Source organism: Amia ocellicauda, chromosome 14, assembly GCF_036373705.1.
Source record: "Amia ocellicauda isolate fAmiCal2 chromosome 14, fAmiCal2.hap1, whole genome shotgun sequence".
Classification (NCBI taxonomy): Eukaryota; Metazoa; Chordata; class Actinopteri; order Amiiformes; family Amiidae; genus Amia; species Amia ocellicauda.
Window position 1 is genome coordinate 7,998,685 of NC_089863.1, and position 15,420 is coordinate 8,014,104.

At 39.7% G+C, this 15,420-nt stretch overlaps 1 protein-coding gene across 1 annotated transcript; it reads left to right on the forward strand.

Moving 5' to 3' along the window:
• Positions 1-7,222: 7,222 nt before the first annotated feature.
• On the forward strand, positions 7,223-14,590 carry cldn7a (claudin 7a). Its single transcript, XM_066722758.1, has 4 exons — positions 7,223-7,812; positions 11,659-11,823; positions 12,172-12,256; positions 12,370-14,590. The coding sequence occupies exons 1-4, from the start codon at positions 7,590-7,592 to the stop codon at positions 12,533-12,535; spliced, it is 639 nt and encodes a 212-aa protein (XP_066578855.1). The 5' UTR covers positions 7,223-7,589; the 3' UTR covers positions 12,536-14,590.
• The last annotated feature ends 830 nt before the right edge of the window (positions 14,591-15,420 follow it).

Consider the following 15,420-nt stretch of genomic DNA (forward strand, 5'->3'; position numbering starts at 1 on the left):
GCAAATTACAATTTCCATGGCAGATAAAGACCACAAATGTATATCCATTGACAGCCATAGGTTTTTAATTATTTGTTTTGATTTAGTGTGAATATGAATGTGATTTGTACTGGTGTAGGATGCAATAGATGTAGTTTGTATGCTGGAAATTATTGTATCCCACAGCTGAAAGTAATCTGTTTCCTTGGCAGAGAACTATTCCTTTTTTTCACAGTGTAAATCTGGTATCAAGCACAACGCTTTCAATGTGTAACATGGTCTGTTATATGGTCAGCTGATATATGTGGTGATCACATCACAATGATATCAATACTGGCAGCGCGAAACATCGCAATATGCAGCAGTGGGAAAAGCTTTTTATTTTATTTAGTTTTATCTGTGGGTGAGAAGCGAACATGTCTGAAATTCCTCCACCACATGTAGAATCACTGTAAGTATACAGTAATCTAGCTTAGCATCCTAGGTTTGACTACAAACAAAACCAACATTTTAAAACTCAAGTAAATATATATAAGTAAATATATAACACAGTGTTTACGCAAGGTATCTCAAGATTGTGTGACGATGACACTTGACAACCCTTGACTTTGATTTCACCTCAATACTTTAACGAGGATGGGGACCTCAAACCTTTCAGGTCCCCCACACTGATTCTTCGACCTGGAATACTGGAGCCAACACAATGGACACAAGCAAAGGAGAGCCATCATTTGATTTATTATTCTTTACACAAGCACAGGTAGACAGTTTACACAGCAGCATGTTGCAGACTTCAAAGCCTATGTACAAAATTACAGCAGCAGTTTAAAAAAATTAAGAAAATACCTAACACTAACCCAAATGACAAAACCTCACTTTATTACTATAGAGCAGTATTAATTTCGTCAACTAAAACTATGACGAAAATATTCGTCAACGTCTTATATTCAGTGAGGATAACTATGACGATAACGAGACGACATAGTGTGAAAAAAACAATAACTAAAAATAAATGCTTTCTAATTTTAGTTGACTAAAATGTGACGAACGAAAACACAAGATAATGGACATAAATGACAGTATTTTGCCAGGCGGCCAGTCAGGGATCTGTTTAATGGTCCAATCATAATCATGCCTTTACTCGGTCATCACGTTCGTGTAGCGCAGCTAATCGCAGTTCTGCGCAGATCTGCGCTGCTCCACCAATGCGAGCGGTGTGCTACTGCAACTCTGCGCAGAACCGCGGAAATCTGCGCAACAGAATGTGACCCGATTGGACACAAGCGTGTGTTTCGCTAAACATTGAAGGCGTTGGTGTGGTTTACTGTATTGTGCTTATCGTGAAGTTGATGCAGATTGTGTGCAGTTATAATTCAATTGTTTTCTATACAGGACTGGTAAGTGCGGGTCTTGTAATTAGCAAAGTTAGGATCTAATTGGTTAATTTATAATTACAATAAGCCAAGCTAAGCGCTTACAGCAGCACAATTCATGCTTGGCTACAATATGCTTATGCTTTTCATATCACTTTAAATATCCAATATGTTGTATATCAAGGGGGAACGTTTTGAAAACGAAATGCAAAAGCCATTTGAAATTGTAATATTGTCAGCGAATGTGCGTACTGGAATATACAAATACAAATTGTATTTGCATTTTCACTTAAATAACGCGTGCATAAATTAAAGATGAAAATGCAATTGTGGAAATACATTTGCATTTGAATAAAGTCCACTATATGCTTCCATACTGTTCTTGTAACTCTATTCTTATTACAAACATTTTCAAGAGAGACTTCAAACTTGTGACCATGAAATTTACAATACCTGTTTGTGTTTTGATTTCAAATACATTTCATATTAAGTCAATCAATATGTTTATGTTTTGCATCCATCCACCAATTGGTGTAAACATCTGGCATCAGACATAATGCATAATGCTGATAATGACATTTAAAAAAATACATGAACTAAAATGACATTGACTAAAACTTGACTAAAATGTCAGTTTTCGTTTACTAATATTAACTAAAACTAATGAAAGATGGAATTAGTAAAATGTGACTGATAAGCATTTTACTGATAAGCTTAATGTTGAACGTGCTTGATGTGGTTTACTGTATTGGGCTTAACGTGAAGCTGATACAAACTGAAAAGCATTTTATTCAAAAGAGTAAGACTAAAACTAAATCTTAAATAGCTGACAAAGTTAACACTGCTATAGAGTGAACTACTCTAATACCCTAATGAAAAGAAAAGAGATTAAACTAAAGGCTTATTCCAAAAAGCTAATAAAACTACAAAAAAAAAAGATTATTCCAAGAAATCCCAAGTCTATTCCTATATATTTAAGTATATGGACACAGACTGATGACTAAAATCACAGGGACACAAAAGAACAAAGCACAATAACTAAAGTCTGTAGTTGACCGGTATACTTCAGATAAACGTTTTATGGATACCTCTATAAAACCACATGCTTTGTCACTTCATTACAGAGACAAGAGAATACATTACAGGTGCTGAGAATAGTGGTAAGACATAGGGTGACTTACATTTTATACAATAGATCACATTATTTTTGTACATACAATTACCCATTTATACAGCTGTGGTTTTACAGGTACAGTATCTTGCTTATGGGTACAACAGCAGTGTCCCCCACCTGGGATCGAGCCCACAACCCTCCCTCCACCAGAGCCCTGACCACGACTCCACACTGCTGCAAGGGTCAGGTCCAGTGGCAGCGCAAATAACTCACTGTCAATTACTTTCTTGCCTCAGGGTCATACAATAATCAACGCAACACTTAGCTCTCAAGTTCCTTTGTTTTCCCCAGTGCCTGTGTCCTTCTTCTAGCACAAAACACCAGGTCATGGCTTCCTTGCCTGCTGTCCGGCTGATATCTCTTTCCCCTGGTGGTTGAATCTGAGTCTCCGGTGTCCGCCCCCCCCCCCCTGCCGTTCCCTTCGTGTGTTGATGAGCTCAATCAGTCGTTGCTGGGTGACACCCTTCGTTGGCTGCAGGTGTGCTTTGTCACTGACTAGGACTCAATACAAAAACAAAAGTGTGGCAGTGATTATACAATTAAGTCAAAATAATACACACATGAGGACAAAAGAGAGAAAGGTTACTGAAGACAGCAAAATAGACATGAATAAGCCTTTGAACAAAGAACATTATAGAAATCTGAATACACAAATTATGAATAAAAGCAAGCAGATCACCCTAGTTTACTTTATTCTTTCGATTTTATTCTGTTGTTACTATACAGCCAAACACAAACTGTGGAACGGCTATCACTTACGCCTCCTTGTTACTACATAAACAAAACTATTTACATAGAAAATATATACAAATTTGTTCATGATTCAGCCCCTCCCAGGGAACATGGGTATATTTTTCTCGGGAGCTGCCTGGCGGCCACCCAAGAGATAATGTCATGATGTCACATGAGCTGGGCACCGGTGATGTCACACTAAACAGCTACAAAATACAAGCGGAAGCATCCTGTCATTCTAGTGTCTCTCCCCTCCCCTGACTCACTGTGTTTTTGTCTGTTAAAATCTAGATAGAAACTGAACCCACTCTCAGGAAACCGTTAAGGAATATGCAAGAGAGTTCCTGAAGCACATTTCACACCAGGTGGAGAAAGGTCTTTTAATAGCTCACCTAGTTAACTAGCAAACACTGATCTAAGAGGTTCACCAAGTAGAAGTATCCTGAAGAGGAGAATCAACACCTTGGCACACTATGACAAAAGACGCCGTTCGGTGGCTTTGTTCCAGCATCTACAAAGGGATTATATGTACAGCACCTTAAACTGAAATCGCTTTATCACAGAAGATAAGTGGATACACAGCAATACACTTCCCTTCAGTGAAGTAAATAGAAGGACAAACAAAGTTACAATTCACACAAAACGTTAAGCAGTGGCATTTTTGTTATGGTCAGGTTTTCTGTATCAAATCATTGGAACTGTTAGGCAAGCATAAGCAATAAAGAAGTGGTAAATGGGTTGACAGTGGAGATAAAACATATGGCTGAATTACAGCACAGCGCGTTTTACAAGCTTTTATATTTGTAGTAACCAATCCTGTTAAAAAAAAAACTGTTTTTGCTCCTGAGGTTTGTGCTATCTCAGCACATTTGTAGTCCTGGTCCCCTTGCAGTTGGGAAGCTACAAGTCCTGGGAACAGAACAATCTTTACAACCCACCTGACTTTCAGTAAACAAGCAAACTTGGCTGACACGGCCCCTTCCCGGAAAGATATATCAACCACGTAACCAAGAGCTACAGCCTGGGCATCCCGGACACTCATTGGGTTTCTTTGTGAGTTTTACGTTCCTTCTATTTCAATGTAGCTCCTGTTCACAATCGATGCATTGTTGTCGACTGTGCGTGGCCCTGGGCTCTGAAAACAGCACATTTCTCCACAGTCCGCTGTGTATACAAACTGCCTACTGATGAGAGGGCAGGGAACGTTCAGTCCAAAGCTCACATCACGCAAGAAGTACAATACAGTCAATTTGAGTGCATTTAGTGAAGGCCTCCTGGATAATTCCTATCATAATATTTCTGCAGATGCGTTTAAATATGTTGTTGTATACATGCACAACACATATGAGGTTATTCAACATCTTTTCAGTTTCTGTCGAACACTGAATGAACTGAGTCAAGTTCGGAGGTGTATAAACTTTGGGCCGCAACTCTATTGACTTCTGTGACGTGCCAATCGAAAGTTTGCACAACACCTGACTCCGACCCAATTCAGGAAGTTTATCGTGCTGTTGTGTTTCAGTCCTCTTGGGTAATGTCATCAATTGACCAAACAGACACACAAACAAACACATAAATCATTGAATAGTCCTGCTACCATTGATCTTTATTATCTGTGATGGTTCAAACAGTCACTGTTGCTTTTCAGACTTATGAGAAAGACAGCGCTATGTCAGAATGTCTTTCTTTAAAAAGTGAAATGGAAGAAAATAATGTTGACATATTTGTTTAATCATTTTAACCTATTTATATAAACATAATTATATATAAATATCAATTCTAGTTCTCAAATTAATGTTTACACTCTATAAACAAATAGTTCGGTAGTTTCAGAATATGTTTCAGTGAAAGGATAAATACATTGTCCTGTGTTCAGGTTTGTGGGAAGACCTATTTTATCTTTCTATGTCTTCATTCTTGTCAATCTCAAAGTGACAGTCTGTGTTGTTACTCAATTGTTTAACAGTTTATCAATGATTGATTTCTGGACTGTTAACATGTGTGGGTGAATGGGTGTAAAAAGTCAGACAAGACAACAAAGCCATTCAAAGAATTCACTTATTAATGTGTTGCTCTTGATTTATTATTTTGGTTAGCTATATCTTTAATTGTTTTCTTAATGCTATCTATCTAACTGGACAAGATGAGCTAAAATAAAAAAATAAGTAAATTATTGGTTTAAGAAAGTTGGTCACACGATCAATCTCCAATTTGAAATAATAATAATATTGATTCAGTTATATACTTTCCCATCATGTTTTGTCAAATTAGTTAAATATCAGTTCAGTGGATTTTTCCAACTATAGCTATTCTCTTAAAACTTTTTTACATACTCTTGCTCTCTCCTTTGAAAATAATATAATAGCTATCATTGTTTATTGTACACATCAGCCCCCAGGTAGGTGCTAAATATACTGTCAGCAGATGCAGTATTAAATCATTTATTTTGTGTCCTTTGATATACTTTGTAACTGGGTAACATTTTGCTGTTACCTGTGAGCTTATAACATTCGGTTGTATTCATCACAATTAAAGCATCTTCGAAATAAGAATATTAATGTATTATATTTAATTTATATGACTTTCTCATGATCTCGTTAGCTTGGTTATTATCAAATTCTAAGCTGAACTGTTTAATTATGATCATAACCGTTATTTTGTAATGAGAGAGATAAAGTAGTAAAATGTATCAGTTTGTGAGCAAATGTAATTTATCTTGTTATGAAGGGTATCAATTATATTAGGAAAAAGTAATATAACATGTAAATACTCAATATCTTACGTACACTATATATATATATATATATATATATATATATATATATATATATATATATATATATATATATATATATATATATATTTAAGTAGTAGTAGTATTTTAATAAACCGTTATACATGTTTTAGTGTTCAACTGCGGTGGCACAATGTCCATATGTTCTTTATCGCTCTAATCGCTCTTTATCTCATTCGAGAGCAGATTTATTTGCCTTTGTTTTGAGATTTGTTCATATTTATCGTCAAGTCTTGCGTTGTTTGCTTACCTGTACCGCTTCTCTGTAATCTTGAGTAGGAGATTATGCACGGATTTCATTTGCACGGTGTTAATCAAAGGGACTGCCTCGGGCACAGTAATTAAACCAGAACCAGGGATCACAATTAAAAAGTAGGTGTATTAGGACTGAAAACAGAAGGGGTTTACTACACAATAATCGGCTTGAGTTTAACGTGTAAATAAAACTTGCTGTGGCATTTAAAAACCGTATCCTCTGTTTGTGCACTGCTGATACCAAGCAAGAAGAAAGAAACATAATAACCCCCCCCCCAGAGATGAATTGCTCCAATGCGGTGGACTAGGCTTTTCATAGATCTGATGCCACACGTGTTGAATGTATGTAACACGTTTTCCTATTCAAGCTCAGATTCATTATTTCTGTTATGTTTTTGCAGTTGAATATGTTTACGCAGTTTCACTAAAATAAGAATAAAGTTTGTTTGCCAAAACGTCGATACATGTGTATCTGTTCCAGAACAAACACCTACACCGAATTCCTCAATCCACTTTCACTTTTCCCCCACAAGAAATGAAACAAAACCAATACACACGTTGCAACAGCACATATTTACAAAAGGCATTGTGTTTGTTTTACTTTATTTGCTTTTTTTGTCATAATCGTGGGCTTTGGGTTGTTTTGATGGTGAATGTGCCAGCAATGGGTCAACAACAAATCAGACACGTTTCCATTTGTTTGCGCCAGTGCAAACCAAAAGGCGCAGTTTCTGTTTCGTTCAAAGTTTGCCTGCTGGTCGAGACCAGACAGCACCACCGGTCCCAGCAAAAGCAGCCCGTTTGACGTCACACCGCATGACGTCATCATGAAACCCGGCGCACTGAAACTCCCGTGCCCGCGCCCGCACGCCCCCCCCCGCGGCTTAAAAGCGCGTCCCCGGCGCCTCATTAAAAGCTCAAGGTGCGGCAGACAGGTGTAAGAGACGGACCTGCGCAGGACGGCACGGTGCAGCACGGGTTGCCTGGATAAAATCACCCAGAGACGTCGTTACCTTGCTTTTACTGTAACCTTACACCTCAGGAGGGGAAGCATTGACTGGATTTGACCAAGTGCGCAAAAAAAGTAGTTTGATTCCCAAATTGTAGCAGGTGCACCGGAGTTGGAAGACAAAGGCGGTGTGAACACGCGTTGAAGGACATCTTCTTCCCTGGATACAGACCTCAGACACATCCGTCTCATTTTTCCAATCCATCCAGTCGTCTGGCAACTTGTTGGTGACGTTTCTTCTCTCCGGCCGGCGTTGGACGTGCGTTGATCCAGATGGCTAACTCCGGGCTGCAGATGCTGGGCTTTGCGCTGGCGCTCATCGGCTTGATCGGGCTGATCATCGGGACCATCCTGCCCCAGTGGCAGATGTCGGCCTATGTGGGGGACAACATCATCACGGCGGTGGCCATGTACCAGGGGCTGTGGATGTCCTGCGCCTTCCAGAGTACCGGGCAGATGCAGTGCAAGGTGTACGACTCCATCCTGCAGCTCAACTGTAAGTGTGACCCGTTTTCTCTTGCCTGCTGTGCTTATAGTCGACCACCTACAGCCCGAGCCCATCATGCGAGAGCAGTGTGGGACAGGTGTGCTCGGACCCAGAACTTGGTTAGGAGCACCTTCTTTAGGTGGGAGTGATGTTTTGGAAGTTCGCACTTGGGCGTGTTCACATAAGACCGAGTATCTGCTGCAACTGGGGGCTTCTTTAGTTTAATTACAGCGCACATTGACCTGGTTAAATCTAAACCGCACATCCCCTGTTCCATAACCGTGCATGCCAACGCAAATTCGTGAACTTTCCCACATTTGAAACGGTTTCATTGAGGGATAATAAAACCTGGGGGGTGAATCGTGTGTCGCTACACTGTTGCAAACTGTTGAATGGGTAACAATCGGCGGAAAGGGGCGAGTTGAACGGGCTACAGCGGGGGGTACCTGGATGGTATTTTGTGTGGGTTGTCCCTAAACCTGTTGCTTCTCAAATTACGTTCTCGGAAGCCTGTGTGAGTTTCTGTAGAGGGAGGGGGTGAGGGGGGGCTCATAGCCTTTAGTCCTGGAGATGACGTTACAATATCACTGTAGTAACCTGTGCGGGAGGAAGGAGGATCCGGGTGATTTCGTTCTTCCATTTTGAAAGGACGACACCGTTAATGGCTTTAGTGTTTGAAAAGGTCACCCTGGAGCTGCTAACCTAGGCTTGCAAGGGTTTGTTACCTGTGTGGGTGTACTGGGGGGGGGGTTGGGGAGCCATTATGCAACCCACACTGATCGACTAGGCTGTTTTTGGAAGATTTGGTTGCCCGACAGTTTGCATGTCGCCAATGCTTTGTACGACTTCAGGAACCTCGCCCAACAAAACCGACCCATTGCTTTTCACATGAAAGCAAATGCCACCGCGTTAGACTTGCTAATTAACGCCTGCTTCCATTGTCGACGTGTTTACTCTGAGTGTAACGCATAATTAGTGACTGTCTTCTCTAGAAGAGCCTTTTTGTCTCTATAAAAGGTTGTAACATTGTCCATTGTTTCAAGGTTTACACGACCTCCGTTTGTGCCGCATCCTAGGCGCACTTAAGATAACAGGTTTTCCCCCCAGAAACTGATTTTAAACAATTCATATATATATATAAAAAAAATATGCTTTTTATTTTAAGCAAATGAGTTCACAATTTATTTTTACACCCTTTTGTTGCTTGCAATTATATGAAATGTGATCTGGAAGTGGTTGATCACAGTGGACTGAAGTGTTTTACCAAAAGACACTCATTTGGTGCAGCATTATTTTCACACAGATTCCCTAGTCCCCATGTCTCCAAGACTTCCTACATCTAGATGTTGTAGTAATTGGTGAGGAGTCTTTCGATTCCAATGCTATACTGCACACAGTTTATACAATAACTCTTCAGTGTGCACATTTAAATGTCTTATTTAAAGGATGGATTCGATGATTTGCCCCAAGGGGCAATTCGGTTTGCAAACTGGGGTTAAACCTTCAGCAATCTTAATAACAAAAACTAACTCAACGGCACTGATCCACGGGTGGAGGGGGGGATTCAGATAGCAGTAGTAAGGATGCTCTTGTCTTTCTAATTCCTTTTTAAGGTGGACTACAATATAGTTTTGAAAAGTTTTTGGTTTCTATGTAGTTTCTCAGAAGTGGTCTAATATTTAGAGTAATGTTATTCCATGCATACTCAATACCTCTTGTATATCACTTTGTTAGATCTGAAATCTAAATGGTTCACATTTTGCTTGATGCATGTTTTAAGATGACATGTATCAGTAAAAACAACAAAGAAACTTTGAGAGCAAGTTAAGAGATCGCACAACATTTAATCTTCTCAGTCGTCCCAATTGGATACTTTCACTAGACAGGTGTTCACATTACCAGATTATGACTTGTTTCTAACTCTCCTGGGTACACATTGTGCAGCAGTATTTCGTGTGGAGGTTTGGGATGGTGTATTTTTTGTCACTGTCAATGCTTTTTTGTAATGCAGAAATGTATTGGTCATCTGAAATGTTGTACATTTTTGGGGGAATGTGGCCATTTCTCCTTTGCAACTCACTCCTGTTATCTCCGATCAGCAATGCATTCTGGGCTTATCCACAGTGAGGCTGGAGAAGACGACTAGTGCATTCCAGACATGCCTGACCTGAAACCCACAGACTTGAGTGTAGAAAATGTTCCTCGCACTGGCACCCAAACTGATTTTTAGTTTCTTATTCTGCTGTTCATCCCATTTCTGACAATAAGGCCTTAAACTCCTTCACCACGATCTTCTAGGGAGTGGCAGATGAAGAGAACAGATCATGGGGAAATGGATGCATCCAAACAAACGATAGCAGAATGATACATTTTATAGTGAATTATGTTTTGGGCCAGTCCTTGCTATTTTCCGAACTACTTTCAGTACGACCGCTTAAGTGTAGCTCCATGTAATGACTCCGGACCTCTTGTAATGAGAAATGGGTTATTGGGTATATAATATCAGAAACTAGAACCCAGCTAAATCATTTTACTTATCTTCTGCTTTTCAGGCCTTTGTGTAATCGTGAAAGTGCAATGGAACAATAAAATCACACTCCGGGCGTGTGACACACTGTACGCGGAACTACAATACTAAAATGCACCACTATTCACAAACCATAAAACAATATGGTGTTTGAACTGATTATCAAAATTGTGGTGATTAAGGAGCTTTTATAGGGTGTTATCTCAATGTAAATATGTTTTATAGAATCTTGAACAAATCGACTGATAAAAATGAATAAACCATAGTTACGTGGAAGGAATACTGGAGTACACTTAATCCAGAGGAGTCTGAATTCTCTGCTCGCTGTGGAATGTTGTGCAGTAGTTACAGTAATATTTAAACTTTATAAGAAGGGTTAACAAAACTCAGTTGACTGTAAATGGCTGGAAATTCCCCAAGTTAACCATGGACACGTTAACAATGTTATAACACTCGATACCTTCTTTCTCTGTTGGAGTTGCTAGAGAACACCCAACCATGTTTCTCAACTATGAGAATTTAGTTTTAGTTGTGCAGAAGATTTACCTGTGTGGCACTAGTGATATTTAGCCTTCAAAAAGACCTGAGAATGAATCCTTTTGCTTTGTAGGAGGGAAGTAAACTCAGATTTTCAGTTGTTTCTCATGTATTCACTCTGGCACACCTTGCACTGAAACCTGATCCCTTTGACCTGATGATAACTGGCTCAACCTGTACCGTGTGTGTCCGCCTCTGAAAGGCGGAAGGTGGGGGAGGATCAACGTCGCGGTTTCCCCCAAAGGAATTCTCTTGGTAGAACCGGTTTTGGCCGCACCTTATGCACCTGATACTCCAGAGCTGTTGCCAGGCTTGATGTGGCCTCATTTACATCTGTGTCAAGAGATTTGTAAACTGGGGACAGCCGAGTCTTGATTAAATCGAGCGCGTCCCAGTTCAAAATGCCCAAATGCATCTTATTCTTTAAATAGAGTATTATGTTTAATAAAGTTAAATAATGTGTAGGTCATATGAAACCCTATTTAACTTCCCTGCCCCCCGAGCCCTGGCTGGACAACTAACCCAAGCTTATTCAGGAACCTATTGTAGTCTCAAAGTAGGCCATTACAAATACATCAGGATGCACAAGCTGGCGTTAATCACATGGGGCCTGTTATTGTGATGAAGGTCTTGGGTGGAATGAGAGCCGGAAGACCTCCTATCCTAGGGAATTGAGCCCCTGCTTATTAGATGTTGATTGGTACACTTCAGTTTTTTTTTTTGTTTTTTTTTTTACGTTTTGAAAATCTTAAGCTTTCTGCACTAATCGAGCCAAAATCTCTTCTCTCCAGCTTCCCTGCAGGCGACACGTGCCCTCATGGTTGTCAGCATCGTGGTGTCCGTGGTCGGTCTGGGGGTCTCGTGCATGGGCATGAAGTGCACAAACTGCGGAGGCGACGACAAGGTTCGGAAATCGAGGATCGCCATGGTGGGCGGCATCATTATTCTCATCGGAGGTGAGGACAGCGGTTTTGGGTTCTTGTCTAAATATCTGATCCTTTTCCTCTTGTGCAGAATACTGGAAAACCACTTCTACCGTAGACCCCGACTCAATTCTTTACTTGTATAGCACCCTTCACAGGGTAGCCACAGAGTGCTTTACAGACTGGTAAAGGTACAACAAATGTACAGCAAAATAAAATGCAGACCTTTAAACAGTTTACATGATCTAATGTAAATCATTTTCCAGCCACTGGCCTGACGAATACACAAGGGGTTATCTTGCCACACCCGTAATTTCTTCTGAAGATCATGAAGATCTTGGTCTGCATTCTCTAATCTGTTTTCCTCTCCATTTCCTGCAGGTTTGGCTGCTATCGTGGCTTGCTCATGGTTTGCAAATAACATCATCAAGGCCTTTTATGACCCCTTCACTCCTGTCAACACCAAGTGAGTACCACTCCTATCTGATGCTCATTTACTTCCGATCTAGTGTATACTGTCGGCATATTGTGTCGCTAATTGTTATATTGCTTTAATTTTGACTGTTTGTTTTTCTTCAGGTATGAGTTTGGTGCAGCCATCTTCATTGCCTGGGCTGGGTCTTTTTTGGTGCTTTTGGGTGGTGGCATGCTTGCCGCTTCCTGTCCTGGTACAAAACAGGGAAAAACCTCCAAATATCCAATGCCAAGCAACCGACCTCCCAGCAGCACCAAGGAGTACGTCTGAACGTCCCCTATTCGACCTCTGCAAGCCAAACTGCACAAGGAAGGAACCAACGCCTCCTTGCAGGCTGTCGTTACAGCAGTGATTTTTTTTTTTAATTGCATTTTAACTCTTTTTTTTTTTTTTTTTTTTTAAGCAAAGTAAACGTTTATCACCTCAGTTGACTTCAAGTTGAATTCACACCCCAATGCATAGCAGTTCTGAATATGTAAGACTTTGATTTTTGGTGCATGTCCGAGAATGTTGGCGAATCGGATTTTGTAATCCTCCAGGTTCTTTAGGGTGTTTTTTCTCGCTTCCCATAAGGAGACAACGATTAATCGGTTTAATATAAAGTACATTTTGAGTGGGACCAGAACCAGACGAAACTGTGGCTCTTTAGTGCCAAGGTTGCTGACCACCAGTACCTCGTGATGAGGACCTCACAGCAGGGATAGATAACTCTAGGCCTTTACGGCTGAACTTTTTTCTGGTTTAATTCCACCTCAAGACTTAATTCTCTAGTTTTTATCAGTGGTTTCAGCCCTTTAATCTGTTGTCAATGGAAAGACCCCTATAAAACCTACAGGAACTAGACCCTCCAGGGGTTAAGGCATTCCAGTCCTGGCTTACGGCATGATGTATTAATTTTAAAATCATCCACGGAACCGAACTCCTTCTGAAGTATGCATGTACACACCGATTTCACTGCTAGAATCCGTATTGGTTCAGGTATTTTCACTCCTCAGTTGTTCAGGTATTTCCCCATTAGAGGTTTGTTTATACTTTGACATCAAAATAGTAATCGATCTCAATTTTAGTTTTTAGTTGTTTTTTTATATATATATGGATGCATGTTTGAAATTTGAGTAGCTGAGTAACCTAATGTTTTTTACAATAAAAGTTCAAAGTTCACTTGTTTTAATGCCCTCAAACATGACCAGAGCAGGGTGATTTTTTTTTTTTCCTCCCTTCTAGTAATGTGAAGGCTAATACTTTCTCTTTACTGTAAAATTAGTGCTAGAGATCTGGAAGTGAGTTTTAGGAAGGAAATTGTTAATGCCACACTTACTTAATGCTAGCATGTCTATATTATAAGCTGTCCACTTGTTGCTGCAAACTTATGTTCAAAGACTTTAAAAATGTGAAACCTGCATTAAAATGTATATAGGAGGAACCTTTTAAATTATGAATGTGCAAATTGTATGGGGTGACTGATCAAAATTGGTCAACAAAAACGTGTTCATCAGTGCCACCAACGTACTATTTCTAACTTCACGTATGCTAGAAGCCAGGGCTGTATCGGTTTCCTTATTAATTCACATAGATAATTTGTATAAAATTAATTGTTGTCAAAGTCCAGATTGTTTTGATGGTTTGGGGGTCCTTTTGCTCAATTTTTAAAAGGTCTGAAGTCTTTACATTTGATTCTGGAAGAGAATGAACACCAAAATTATATCCTATTCTGTAAAGATGATTTAGACTGTGCATACTTTGAGGACAAACCTTTTGTATCAAGTAAGCCTTTTCATTGCCTTTTAAATTGTACTTACTAGAATATTTGACTGTAAAAAGCAGCTTATACCAGGAATATTTTGTTTTTCATGCATTCAACCCTGGTTATTTCCCCTTGTGAATCTAAAATGGCATGGATAAATGAAATGTAGACTCTCTCGGCAGCAGCCAAAAAGTTTTTGCATATTCACTTTGAATATGCAGATTCCTCTGCCCAACTGTGTGGGTCCAAATCCCTTGCAGGTTGTCTTATGCTGTGTCCTTTTGTACAAGATCTATATTAAGAAATAAAAGCTGCCCCATTAAGAGCTGGATAGATATAATGCATTTTTACACTGCTTTAGGATCTGTGATCTGTGTTTTGAAGTAGTGTGGCAAATTTTGTACATGGCAAATTCTGCTTGGTTTCTTGCATGTTGTACAAATGGGTCTGGCTTCTTTATATATTTTTTTTCCTTCAGACTATGGTTGGCTAACTTGCCGTCTATCAATGCCTAACTTTAAGTTTGTATTTTGTAGTTTTGTTTTGAGAAGATTCTTGTGTAAATAAATATTTCAACCTTTTTTGGTGGCTTTTGTTTTTTCCTTGTCTGTGTGTATTGGTAGAAAATAAACTGTTCTTGGATGCAGTTTTCTGAATGTCACAGCCCAGAGCTTGAGTTGTTGGCTAGTTTTGCAGGCCTTTGTGGATTGAGTTTGTTCTATAGACCTTATTGTGAAGGTGGTGAAAAGGCTGGGGTGGAGTTGGAGGTCTGAAAGTTACAGGAGTAACAGATGTAGTAAAGGTTTCATTTGTTTTAATTTTCTGGTCACCCTTTTCTCTAAATGGTTGTATAAACCAGTACTGACCTAACCACCTCCCAGCTGTTGGATTCAAACCAGTAACTGACAGTTTTGATTTTCATGCTTTGCATTGTGTAAATGCTTGTAATTGTGATATTTGTACACTGGCTTTTTTTTTTTTGATAAAGAAAAAATAATAAATCCTAAGATGCAGGCAGGTTGAGGAGGGAAAAAACAAAAACAATGGCTGGATGCAGCCTATGTTTACAGACCGGTGTGCCAGTAAGGCCTACAGAAACACAATAGTTGGGTGTAGTCCTTTCTTGCGGTCTTGCAAATAGACAAACAACCACTGAAACAATGGGATGTGATCTCTTCCTATAATAGGAAAGTGCGGTCTGCCTCAGAAAATTATTTAACCAAGTCCGTACTGTTCCAAGTTCCCCAGGTCTCGCCTCCCATCAATATCGCCTGATTAGTTGGGAAAGGATTAGACCCAGCAAGCACATTGTCCTTCCAAACAATAGGCCCATCAAAATCTGTCGACATTTCATCTGTCAAAGAACCTGAAACTCTGGATAACGGTGAAGAAATCCAGTACAGGATTTGCT